Below are 13,587 nucleotides of genomic sequence, written 5' to 3' on the forward strand. Positions count from 1 at the left end.
TGGTTCTATATGTGAAGTAATAAAGAAAGAACAGCATGTATAATCTCTGGACATGAGAGACATTATAAATCGTACAAAAACTTTTTTTCGAATAAGTAGAAGAGAAAAAAAACAAAAAAAATAAGATTTTAAACCTACCGGTAAATCTTTTTCTCGTAGTCCGTATAGGATGCTGGGGACTCCGTAAGGACCATGGGGAATAGACGGGCTCCACTGGAGACATGGGCACTAAAAAGAACTTTAGATATGGGTGTGCACTGGCTCCTCCCTCTATGCCCCTCCTCCAGACCTCAGTTAGAGAAACTGTGCCCAGAGGAGACGTACAGTACGAGGAAAGGATTTTGGGAATCCCAGGGCAAGATTCATACCAGCCACACCATTCACACCGTATAACCTGGACTATACGAACCAGTCAACAGTATGAAACAAAATCAGCATCAGTCCAAAACCGATTCAACTGAAAACATAACCCTTATGTAAGCAACAACTATATACAAGTCATGCAGAATGTCGTCCGCACTGGGACGCGCGCCCAGCATCCTCTACGGACTACGAGAAAAAGATTTACCGGTAAGTTTAAAATCTAATTTTTTCTTACGTCCTAGAGGATGCTGGGGACTCCGTAAGGACCATGAGGATTATACCAAAGCTCCAAAATGGGCGGGAGAGTGCGGATGACTCTGCAGCACCGAATGAGCAAACATGAGGTCCTCATCAGCCAGGGTATCAAACTTGTAGAACTTTGCAAAAAAGTGTTTGAACCCGACCAAGTCGCTGCTTGGCAAAGTTGTAATGCCGAGACGCCTCAGGCAGCCGCCCAAGAAGAACCCACCTTCCTAGTGGAATGGGCCTTAACCGACTTCGGTAACGGCAATCCCGCCGTAGAATGAGCCTGCTGAATCGTGTTACAGATCCAGCGAGCAATAGTCTGCTTAGATGCAGGAACACCAAGCTTGTTGGCAGCATACAGGATAAACAGAGCCTCTGTTTTCCTAACTCGAGCCGTTCTGGCCACATAGATTTTCAATGCCCTGACCACATCAAGGGACTCTGAATCTTCGACGTCCCGTGTAGCCACAGGCACCACAATAGGTTGGTTCATATGAAATGAAGAAACCACCTTAGGCAAAAATTGAGGACGAGTCCGCAACTCCGCTCTATCCACATGGAAAATCAGATAGGGACTTTTGTGAGACAAAGCCGCCAACTCAGACACTCGCCTTGCCGAAGCCAAGGCCAACAACATGACCACTTTTCAAGTGAGATACTTTAATTCAACTGTTTGAAGCGGTTCAAACCAGTGAGACTTAAGGAACCGTAACACCACGTTAAGGTCCCAAGGTGCCACTGGAGGTACAAAAGGAGGCTGGATATGCAGCACCCCCTTCACGAAAGTCTGGACTTCTGGAAGAGAAGCCAATTCCCTTTGAAAGAAAATGGATAGGGCCGAAATTTGAACTTTAATGGAGCCTAACTTTAGGCCCAAATTTACTCCAGTTTGCAGAAAGTGGGAAAAACGGCCCAGATGGAATTCTTCCGGAGGAACAGTCTTGGCTTCGCACCAAGACACATACTTCCTCCAGATCCGGTGATAATGTTGCGATGTCACCTCTTTCCTTGCCTTAATCAAAGAAGGAATGACCTCCTCCGGAATGCCCTTCTCCGCTAGGATCCTGCGTTCAACCGCCATGCCGTCAAACGCAGTCGCGGTAAGTCCTGGAACAGACAGGGCCCTTGTTGTAACAGGTCTTCCCTGAGAGGAAGAGGCCACGGATCTTCTGAGAGCATTTCCAGAAGATCCGGATACCAGGCCCTTCGAGGCCAATCTGGAACGATGAGAATCGCCTGAACCCCTCTTCGTCTTATGATTCTCAGTATCTTTGAGATGAGAGGAAGAGGAGGGAACACATAGACCGACTGAAACACCCACGATGTCACCAGTGCGTCCACTGCAATCGCCTGAGGGTCCCTTGACCTGGCGCAATACCTTGGAAGTTTCTTGTTGAGGCGTGACGCCATCATGTCTATATGAGGCAGTCCCCACTGACTTGCAATCTCTGCGAAGACTTCCTGATGAAGTCCCCACTCTCCTGGATGCAGATCGTGTCTGCTGAGGAAGTCTGCTTCCCAGTTGTCCACTCCCGGAATGAAGACTGCCGTCAAAGCGCTTACATGACTCTCCGCCCAACGAAGAATCCGTGTGGCTTCTGCCATAGCCACTCTGCTCCTTGTCCCGCCTTGGCGGTTTACATGAGCCATCGCTGTGATGTTGTCTGACTGAATCAGAACCGGTAGACCTTGACGTAGGGTCTCCGCCTGACGAAGGCCGTTGTATACGGCCCTTAACTCCAGAACGTTGATGTGTAGGCAAGCCTCCTGTCTTGACCACAGACCCTGGAAGTTTCTTCCCTGTGTGACTGCTCCCCATCCTCGGAGGCTTGCGTCCGTGGTCACCCGCACCCATTCCTGAATGCCAAACCTGCGACCCTCTAGAAGGTGAGCGCTCTGCAGCCACCACAGGAGAGACACCCTGGCCCTGGGGGTCAGGCGGATCATCTGATGAATCTGTAGATGTGACCCGGACCATTTGTCCAGAAGGTCCCACTGAAAAGTCCTGGCATGGAACCTGCCGAATGGAATGGCCTCGTAAGACGCCACCATTTTTCCCAGCACTCGAGTGCAGTGATGTACCGACACCCTGTCTGGCTTCAACAGGTCCCTGACCAAGCCCTGAAGTTCCTGAGCCTTTTCCGTCGGGAGAAAGACCCTCTTTTGTTCCGTGTCCAGAATCATGCCTAAGAAAGGCAATCTGGTCGTTGGAACTAACTGTGACTTCGGTAGATTGAGAATCCAACCGTGTTGTTGTAACACCCTCAGGGAGAGTGATACGCTGTCCAGCAACTGTTCTCTCGATCTCACTTTTATCAGGAGATCGTCCAAGTATGGGATAATTGTGACACCCTGCTTGCGCAGGAGCACCATCATCTCTGCCATTAATTTGGTAAAAATTCTCGGGGCCGTGGAAAGCCCAAACGGCAACGTCTGAAATTGGTAGACAAAATCCTGCACCACAAATCTCAGGAACGCCTGGTGAGGTTGATAAATGGGGACATGAAGGTATGCATCCTTTATGTCTAGGGACACCATATAATCTCCCTCTTCCAGACTTGCAATGACCGCCCTGAGCAATTCCATCTTGAATTTGAACCTCTTTAAGTATCGGTTTAAGGATTTTAAATTCAGAATGGGTCTGACTGAACCGTCCGGTTTCGGGACCACAAACAGGGTTGAGTAATAGCCCACCCCCTGTTGTTGCAGGGGAACTTTGACCACCACTTGTTGAAGGTACAAAGTTTGAATAGCAGCCAAAACCACTTCCCTCTCCGGGGAAGAAGTCGGCAGTGCCGATTTGAAAAACCGGCGAGGAGACACCTCTTCGAATTCCAGCTTGTACCCCTGGGACACAGTGTCTATTGCCCAGGGGTCCACCTGAGAATGAACCCAGACCTGGCGGAAAAGACGAAGACGTGCCCCCACAGGAGCGGACTCCACCCGCGGAGCCCCAGCAGCATGCAGTGGATTTAAGTAGAGGCCGGGGAGGACTTTTGTTCCTGGGAACTGGCTGTAATTGGCAGCTTTTTCCCCTGCCCTTACCTCTGGCAAGAAAGGAAGATCCCCGAGCTCTCTTGGATTTATGTGGCCGAAAGGACTGCATCTGATAATGTGGTGCTTTCTTAGGCTGTGAGGAAACATAAGGTAAAAAAGATGATTTAGCTGCAGTAGCTGTGGAAACTAGGTCCGCGAGACCTTCCCCAAACAATTCCTTGTAAGGCAAAACCTCCATATGACGTTTTGAGTCGGCATCACCCGACCACTGTCGGGTCCACAGCGCTCGCCTGGCAGAAATTGCCATGGCGTTTGCTCTGGACCCCAGTATGCCTATATCCCTTTGAGCCTCTCTCATATAAAGGACCGCATCCTTAATATGGCCCAGGGTCAATAAAATAGTTTCCTTATCCATGGTATCCATATCAGTAGGTAAGGTATCTGTCCCCGCTAGTACCGCGCTACAAACCCAGCCCGACGCTATTGCCGGTCTGAGTAAGGTACCGGTATGTGTGTAAATTGACTTCAAGGTAGTTTCCTGCTTGCGGTCAGCAGGATCCCTGAGGGCAGCGGTATCCTGAGAGGGTAGCGCCACCTTTTTTGAAAGGCATGTCAACACCTTGTCCACCCTTGGGGAGGATTCCCAGCGTATCCTGTCCTTGATTGGGAAAGGATACGCCATAAGAATCCTCTTGGGAATCTGCAGTTTCTTGTCTGAAGTTTCCCAAGCACTCTCAAATAACTCATTTAATTCAAAAGAGGGTGGAAAAGTAACCTCAGGCTTCTTTTCTTTAAACATGTGGATTTTTGGATTAGGCACCGCCGGGTCATCAATAATATGCAGCACTTCCTTTATAGCAATAATCATATAATGAATACTTTTTGCCAATTTTGGCTGCAACCTCGCATCATCATAATCGACACTGGATTCAGAATCCGTGTCGGTATCTGTGTCAACTACTGGGGAAAGTGGGCGTTTTTGAGACCCAGAAGGCCCCTGTGACATAGGGAAAGGCAGGGTATGACCCTCTGAACTGTACCTGGACTCTGCTTTGTCTAAACGTTTGTGCAATAAATTCACATTTGCATTTAAAATATTCCACATATCCATCCAGTCCTGTGTCGGCGTTGCCGACAGAGATACCACACTCATGCGCTCCACCTCATCCCTAGGAGAGTCTTCCGCTTCAGACATGCCGACACGCACGTACTGACACACCACACACTCAGGGAAAACTTTGTCTGGAGACAGTTTCCCCACCAGGCCCTTTGGAGAGACAGAGAGAGAGTATGCCAGCACACACCCGGCGCCAATAACCCTGGGAAACAGAATTTTTTTTACCCAGATGTAGCGCTATACACTTCGCCAAATTATGTTCCCCTCCTTCTTTAAAACCCTCTGTCACCGGAGATCAGCAGGGGGAGAGTCCGGGGAGCCAGCTTCTCAGCGTGTGCTTGTGTAGAAAATGGCGCTGGTGAGTGCTGAGAGAGAAGCCCCGCCCCCTCAGTGGCGGGCTTCGGTCCTGCTTTTTTTTTTCAACAAACTGGCGGGGATTACTCTAAAAATACATAAATGTGTCTTTACAGCCAGTTCTATAGGTACACATTGCTGCCCAGGGCGCCCCCCCCGCGCCCTGCACCCACAGTGTGCGCTGTGTGTGTTGGGAGCAATGGCGCGCAGCGTTACCTCAGTGAAGCTCTGATGTCTTCTGCCGCCTTCGATGTCTTCTGCCTTCCTATACTCACCCGGCTTCTATCTTCCGGCTCTGCGAGGAGGACGGCGGCGGCGCGGCTCCGGGACGAACCGCTAGGGAAGACCTGCGTTCTGACTCCCTCTGGAGCTAATGGTGTCCAGTAGCCTAAGTAGCAGAGCCTTGAAACTCACAGAAGTAGGTCTGCTTCTCTCTCCTCAGTCCCACGATGCAGGGAGCCTGTTGCCAGCAGGGCTCCCTGAAAATAAAAAACCTGACAAAGTACTTTTTTACAGGAAGCTCAGGAGAGCTCCCTGTAGTGCACCCAGTCTCCTCTGGGCACAGTATTAAACTGAGGTCTGGAGGAGGGGCATAGAGGGAGGAGACAGTGCACACCCATACCTAAAGTTCTTTTTAGTGCCCATGTCTCCAGTGGAGCCAGTCTATTCCCCATGGTCCTTACAGAGTCCCCAGCATCCTCTAGGACGTAAGAGAAAAAAAAAACACAAAATGCAGCTTGAAAAAGGACTAAGTGCGTTTTAGGTAAGAGAATTTAGACATAAAGAATGTCAGAAATAGAAGGGGGAAGGGTAAAGGAATAGAGTAAAGTGAGAAGTTCACCTAACAAGTCGGGATAAAAAGAAAAGCAGGAATGCATAACATGGTGAGAGAGGACAGGTGAGGATAGGATTTTAACTAAGGCCCAGGAGAGGGACATTGTGAAGCCTATACCAGGGGAGCCATGTGGAGTGAAATTTTAATACCGTATTGTTTTGCAGACTTGTAATGTATTCCATCTTTGAGATGAACCATATTCTATTCAGCAGTTCCCGTTTGGTAGGGGGATTAATAGCTTTCCAATTACATAAATTAGGGGTGCTTGGATACATGCAATGTAGTTTCTCAGGCACGAGGTACCATCTAGTACAGATCTTAGAGGAGTTTTCACATATAGCTACACTTACAGAGCATTGGGATATTGCTGTACAAATTGAATCCCAATACTCTTCCTCCAAGTGTGATCCTAAATCTGTTTCCCAAGCCCGTTCATGGGGTTCAGTAGGGGGAGGGTTCGATGCCAAAATAGAATTGTATAAGAGTGAGATAGTACCTTTAGCAGTGGGCCCATACATAGATGATCTTTCTAGAGGGGTTGGGACTTGCAGAGGATAAGACAGACTTAGAGACAGTATAAAATGACGGATTTCTAAGTATTGGAAATGTGAGGAGTTAGCAATACCGTATTTTTCTTGCAAGTCTGCAAATGAATGTAGAGCGTGTGTACCCTTAATATGATGAACTCTAATGATACCCACTGAGATCCAGGAGAGAGCCATCGAGGGAGAGTGTCCCAGTGGAAAAGCAGGGTTAAACCAAAGAGGGGTTAGGGGGGATAGGGAAGTGGTAAGCTTCAGCTTCTGAGTGAGGGATGTCCATGTTTGCAGAGTCAATGCCACTGTGGTGGAGGTGGAGGAAGCCTGTGTATAATGCTTGCGGGGTAACCATGGTATATAAGATATAGAAGAAACACCAGCCTAATAGCTTTCCAGGTCAACCCACCTTTTAGTATGTCGAGGGGAATGCCATGCAATCAACTGACTAAGGAGGGTCGCATTGTAGTAGCGGAAAAGAATGGGTAAGCCAAGACCTTCAATTTGTGCAGGTTTAGCTAGGATGTTTCGCCTTATCCAAGCCTTTTTGTGATTCCAAATAAATGTACTGAACGAAGATTGAAGAGCACAAAGAGTGTGACTAGTGACCCTGATTGGGAGTGTCTGAAAAAAAGATGACCGTAGTATGGGGAGTACATTCAGTTTTATTGCATTAATGCGACGAACTCAAGACAGAAAGAAGATCCTCATGAATTGCCCTAAAAAGCGATGGATGGTTAGTTAGCGCTATAAAGTGAGCTATAAGATTTCGTTATTTGAACACCTAGATATTTCAGTGAGTGTTTTCACCAGAAATTTGAAATTAGATTGCAGTAGCTTCCTAGTGCCCACCGGAATATGGAGTGGTATCACCTCAGATTTTGACTGATTTATTTTATAACCCAAAAGACTACCATAGACAGAGTTTATCAAAATAAGTTTGGAAGGGAGAGGAGTGGCTTGGTCAGTGTTGGGAGAATGTCATCTGCAAATAAGGAAAGGGTATAGTGAGCGATTAATGGACACACCTGAAATGTCAGGGTTGGCACGAATAGGAGATGCAAGAGGTTCAATAATGAGTGTGAATATGAGGGGTGACAAGCGGCACCCTTGTCTGGTTCCGTTGGCGATTGAGAAGGAATCAGATAGTAGTCCACCTGCGTGAACCACAGCAGACGGACTAAGATATAGCGCCTGTATGGCTTGTAGGAATTTGCCTCAAAGACCAAATTGTGAAAGAGTTTGGTGCAGATACTCTGTCGAAGGCTTTCTCCGCATACAGGGCAAGCACCAAAGAGGGCAATTTATTGACGTTAATGTGGTGGATGATATCAATGGTCCGTCTAGTATTGTCCAGTGCCTGTCTGGAGGGGACAAAGCCCACTTGATCCGGGTGAATCAGATTAAGTCTATTGTCTAGGATTTTGGCAAAGAGATTCAAGTCAGTGTTGAAAAGTGAAATGGGTCTATAATTAGCGATAGACTGAGAGTTTTTGCCAGGCTTTGGAATTACTGTAATTGTGGCTTTAGTAGTTTGAGAGTGGAAAACAGACCCTTCTAGGATCAGATTGAACATCTTAGAAAGATGAGGGATCAGAGATGATTGAAAAGTCTTATAAATATGACATCGGAAAGCCATCCGGGCTCGGAGCTTTAGATGATTTTTGCGATTGGAGGGCTGACTTTATTTCATCATCAATAATGGGTCTATCCAAGCACATTGAAGCCTCTGAATCTATACAAAGGAGAGTACATGATGAGAGGTAATCAGAAATTGAAGGATTAACCGAGGGTGTAGAGTCTGGGGATGTTGAGAGATTGTACAGTTTTTCATAGTAGGTTTTGAAGAGCGTTAATAGTGGTCAGGTTGTATTGAAGAATCCCTGTATCATCTTTTATGGCCTTAATAGTTGTCAGGGCTCTCCGAGCTTTAAGTCTGTTGGCTAAAAGTGTGTCGGCTTTGTTGCTTTTTTCATAGAATTTTGTCTAAGCCAGCGTAAAGATTTCTCAGTTTTTTCGGCTAGTAATGCATTCAGAACTGCTCTGCCAACAGTAAGTTGATTAAATAAAGCTCGAGTAGGGCACCTTTTTTGTTGGGATTCTAAATTATGGACCTCATCAGTGAGAGATTTCAGCAATTTGAGTGTTTTTTTTTTTTTTTTATTAAAGAAAAAAAAAAAAGTGAGCCAGTTACGTGGTGAAAGTATAACTACATGGGTAAAAATACAGAAAGTAGTGTATAGGGCCCCATAAACTAGTGTGATATTGCACGTTTTCGTGCAATTGCGATGAGTTCCTGAGATGGATAGCATGAAAACTGTCAAATATCATGTACTTTTCTTGCGATTGCGCGCTCCCGTGTGTCACCCATCGCGATCGCAAGTGCTGCACGTGAGATTTATCTCTTGCCTGAGATAAATCACATGTAAAAATACACTCAAGTATGAAATCGCAATTGCAGGCCTCCTGGGAAGCTCCCGGCCAGATTGCAGGAAAATTGCATGGAAGTCATTGCTGAGATACATCTCCCTAGTGTATGGGGCCCTTAACAAAGGAAAAGTAATTTAGTATAAGATGCACAAGTTGGGTTGGGGCCGATACGCCGGCACTCAGAATACACACCGCTGCATCCCGGTGGTTAGAGTCCTGGCAGGGGTCAGGTACGTATGTTAACGTCCCCCAACTACGCACCTAACTCTAACCCTCCCTTACCGCAGCCTAAACGTAACCTTTGAATCACTTAAGTCAGGATTATGATAACGCAGATTCCAAAGTCCTGCCGCAGTGAGGACAGAGGCAAATATAATACGGACAATGAATATTCTACCTCCCTGCCCATGGTACCATAAACCTCTCTAACTACCACCACCTGTGGAATCAATGGGTGCACTAGCCCTCAAACACTATCAATTGAACAGACTCTGTTACGCAAACTACAATGCAGTTAATGTGGTCTTCCAATGCTTCTAGCAGTCAGTAACAGGGGGCAATTCAATTGTTTAGCACCGGCCACTAGATGGCATTTAAATTGATCTGCCGTTCAGGCACGATCCCAGCAGGCACCAACACTTCTGCACACAGCCTTCTGAGGTGGCAAACAGAAATGTGCAAAGTGATGCAACCTGGTCTTACCATATCCACTGTGATCTGGCCAACGACTGTCTTGCCATGCTGTTGCTTAAAGTTCTTGATTCTGGCGCTTTCCTTCGGAATGAGGTCGGACAGGACATCTTTTAAATTCTACAAATACACCAAAAAAAAAAAAAAAGTGAAACAGCTTGGTAAGTATTGAAAAAGGACTTCAAATGGGTGTTCTAAATCACAGTAAATGTACCCAAAACCAGACAGACAGCAAATAAAAGACAGCTTACCGTGGAAGAGCTGGCATGTCGAGCAGTAATCAAAACACAGGGGGAGTTCTGTTTGGAGAAGAAAGAAGAGATTGTGCCCATTATTCAGATGTTTGGGCTCCACAGGATGGAAATAAAATGCTGTTGCCTGCCAATGAGATTATGCAACAAGCAAACCCGAGGGATGGAAACATTCTTAACACAGATAAGCAACGGATCTCCAAGGTATTAGCAATACCTGATCAACTGCAGTCTTTTCCTATCTCTCTCTCATACAATACAGGGGTCGGTATTGTGACCGCCGGTCACATAACTACATCCCCAACACAGGACTACGAAGGTGGTCACAGGGATATATATGTATATATATTATATTATATCTATCAATTTGTAATGTCCGCACTCACAGCAGTCAATTGTCACCATAGGGGTGCTCCTCAAGAAAGCCCAAGTAGGGACATCCACATATACCGAGTGTATTTCCAGACCACAGATCCAGAATAGAGGGCACTCACCAGTCCAACTTCAGTTAAAAGGATTTATTGGTACATCAAAGTCAATTCATAATGTCATTACGAATTGACTTTGATGTACCAATAAATCCTTTTAACTGAAGTTGGACTGGTGAGTGCCCTCTATTCTGGATCTGTGGTCTGGAAATACACTCGGTATATTATATATATATATATATATATATATATATATATATATATATATATATATATTATATATATATATATATATATATATATATATATATATATATATACACATATATATACATACATATACACATATATACATACATAGGTTGAGTATCCCATATCCAAATATTCCGAAGTACGGAATATTCCGAAATACAGACTTTGAGTGAGATAGTGAAACCTTTGTTTTTTGATGGCTCAATGTACACAAACTTTGTTTAATACACACAGTTATTACAAATATTGCATTAAATGACCTTCAGGCTGTGTGTATAAGGTGTATATGAAACATAAATGAATTGTGTGAATGTAGACACTTTGTTTAATGCACAAAGTTATAAAAAATATTGGCTAAAATTACCTTCAGGCTGTGTGTACAAGGTGTATATAAAACATAAATGTATTCTGTGCTTAGATTTAGGTCCCATCACCATGATATCTCATTATGGTATGCAATTATTCCAAAATACGGAAAAATCCGATATCCAAAATACCTCTGGTCCCAAGCATTTTGGATAAGGGATACTCAACCTGTAATAAATAAATAAATAAATAAATAAATAAAGATTTTACTCACCGGTAAATCTATTTCTCGTAGTCCGTAGTGGATGCTGGGGACTCCGTAAGGACCATGGGGAATAGACGGGCTCCGCAGGAGACTGGGCACTCTATAAGAAAGATTTGGTACTATCTGGTGTGCACTGGCTCCTCCCTCTATGCCCCTCCTCCAGACCTCAGTTAGGATACTGTGCCCGGAAGAGCTGACACAATAAGGAAGGATTTTGAATCCCGGGTAAGACTCATACCAGCCACACCAATCACACCGTTTAACTCGTGATACTATACCCAGTTAACAGTATGAAATATAACAGAGCCTCTCAACAGATGGCTCCACAATAACCCTTTAGTTAGGCAATAACTATATACAAGTATTGCAGACAATCCGCACTTGGGATGGGCGCCCAGCATCCACTACGGACTACGAGAAATAGATTTACCGGTGAGTAAAATCTTATTTTCTCTGACGTCCTAGTGGATGCTGGGGACTCCGTAAGGACCATGGGGATTATACCAAAGCTCCCAAACGGGCGGGAGAGTGCGGATGACTCTGCAGCACCGAATGAGAGAACTCAAGGTCCTCCTCAGCCAGGGTATCAAATTTGTAGAATTTAGCAAACGTGTTTGCCCCTGACCAAGTAACAGCTCGGCAAAGTTGTAAAGCCGAGACCCCTCGGGCAGCCGCCCAAGATGAGCCCACTTTCCTCGTGGAATGGGCTTTCACTGATTTAGGATGCGGCAATCCAGCCGCAGAATGCGCCAGCTGAATTGTGCTACAAATCCAGCGAGCAATAGTCTGCTTAGAAGCAGGAGCACCTATCTTGTTGGGTGCATACGGGACAAAAAGCGAGTCAGTCTTCCTGACTCCAGCCGTCCTGGAAACAAAGTTTCAAGGCCCTGACTACATCCAATAACTTGGAATCCTCCAAGTCCCTAGTAGCCGCAGGCACCACAATAGGTTGGTTTAAGTGAAAAGCAGATACCACCTTATGGAGAAACTGGGGACTTGTCCTCAATTCTGCCCTATCCATATGAAAAATCAGATAAGGGCTTTTACAAGACAAAGCCGCCAATTCTGACACATGCCTGGCCGAAGCCAAGGCCAATAACATGACCACTTTCCACGTGAGATATTTCAGATCCATAGTTTTAAGTGGTACAAACCAATGTGATTTTAGGAAACTCAACACCACATTGAGATCCCAAGGTGCGACGGGAGGCACAAAAGGGGGCTGAATATGAAGCACTCCCTTTACAAAAGTCTGAACTTCAGGCAGTGAAGCCAGTTCTTTCTGGAAGAAAATCGACAGGGCCGAAATCTGGACCTTAATGGAACCCAATTTTAGGCCCATAATCACTCCCGACTGTAGGAAGTGCAGAAACCGACCCAGCTGAAATTCCTGTTGGGGCCTTCCTGGCCTCACACCACGCAACATATTTTCGCCAAAGACGGTGATAATGGTTCGCGGTTACTTCTTTCCTGGCTTTTATCAGCGTAGGAATGACTTCCTCCGGAATGCCCTTTTCCTTTAGGATCCGGAATTCAACCGCCATGCCGTCAAACGCAGCCGCGGTAAGTCTTGGAACAGACAGGGCCCCTGCTGTAGCAGATCCTGTCTGAGCGGTAGAGGCCATGGGTCCTCTGATATCATTTCTTGAAGTTCTGGGTACCAAGCCCTTCTTGGCCAATCCGGAACCACGAGTATCGTTCTTACTCCTCGCCTTCTTATTATTCTCAGTACCTTTGGTATGAGAGGCAGAGGAGGGAACACATAAACCGACTGGTACACCCACGGTGTCACTAGAGCGTCCACAGCTATCGCCTGAGGGTCCCTTGACCTGACGCAATATCTCTTTAGCTTTTTGTTGAGGCGGGACGCCATCATGTCCACCTGTGGCCTTTCCCAACGGTTTACCAACAGTAGGAAGACTTCTGGATGAAGTCCCCACTCTCCCGGGTGTAGGTCGTGTCTGCTGAGGAAGTCTGCTTCCCAGTTGTCCACGCCCGGAATTAACACTGCTGACAGTGCTAGTACGTGATTTTCCGCCCATCGGAGAATCCTTGTGGCTTCTGCCATCGCCATCCTGCTTCTTGTGCCGCCCTGTCGGTTCACATGGACGACTACCGTGATGTTGTCTGACTGGATCAGTACCGGCTGGTTTTGAAGCGGGGTTTTGCCTGACTTAGGGCATTGTAAATGGCCCTCAGTTCCAGAATATTTATGTGCAGGGAAGTCTCCTGACTTGTCCATAGTCCTTGGAAGTTTCTTCCCTGTGTGACTGCTCCCCAGCCTCGAAGGCTGGCATCCGTGGTCACCAGGACCCAGTCCTGTATGCCGAATCTGCGGCCCTCTAGAAGATGAGCCCTCTGCAGCCACCACAGTAGAGACACCCTGGTCCTTGGAGACAGGGTTATCAGTTGATGCATCTGAAGATGCGATCCCGACCACTTGTCCAAGAGGTCCCACTGGAAGGTCCTCGCATGGAACCTGCCGAATGGAATTGCTTCGTATGAAGCCACCATTTT

General features: G+C 46.4%; 1 protein-coding gene across 1 annotated transcript in view; it reads right to left on the bottom strand.

Moving 5' to 3' along the window:
- The window catches only part of CS (citrate synthase), a 124,935-nt gene that overhangs the window by 55,310 nt on the left and 56,038 nt on the right, over nt 1–13,587 (bottom strand). Inside the window, exons 2-3 of the mRNA XM_063952654.1 lie at nt 9,820–9,867; nt 9,581–9,688 (exon numbers count right to left, since the gene is read on the bottom strand). Of these exons, the coding sequence (XP_063808724.1) occupies nt 9,581–9,688; nt 9,820–9,867 (156 nt within the window). The remainder of the gene's footprint in view (nt 1–9,580; nt 9,689–9,819; nt 9,868–13,587) is intronic.

Source organism: Pseudophryne corroboree, chromosome 2 (assembly GCF_028390025.1).
Source record: "Pseudophryne corroboree isolate aPseCor3 chromosome 2, aPseCor3.hap2, whole genome shotgun sequence".
Lineage (NCBI taxonomy): Eukaryota > Metazoa > Chordata > Amphibia > Anura > Myobatrachidae > Pseudophryne > Pseudophryne corroboree.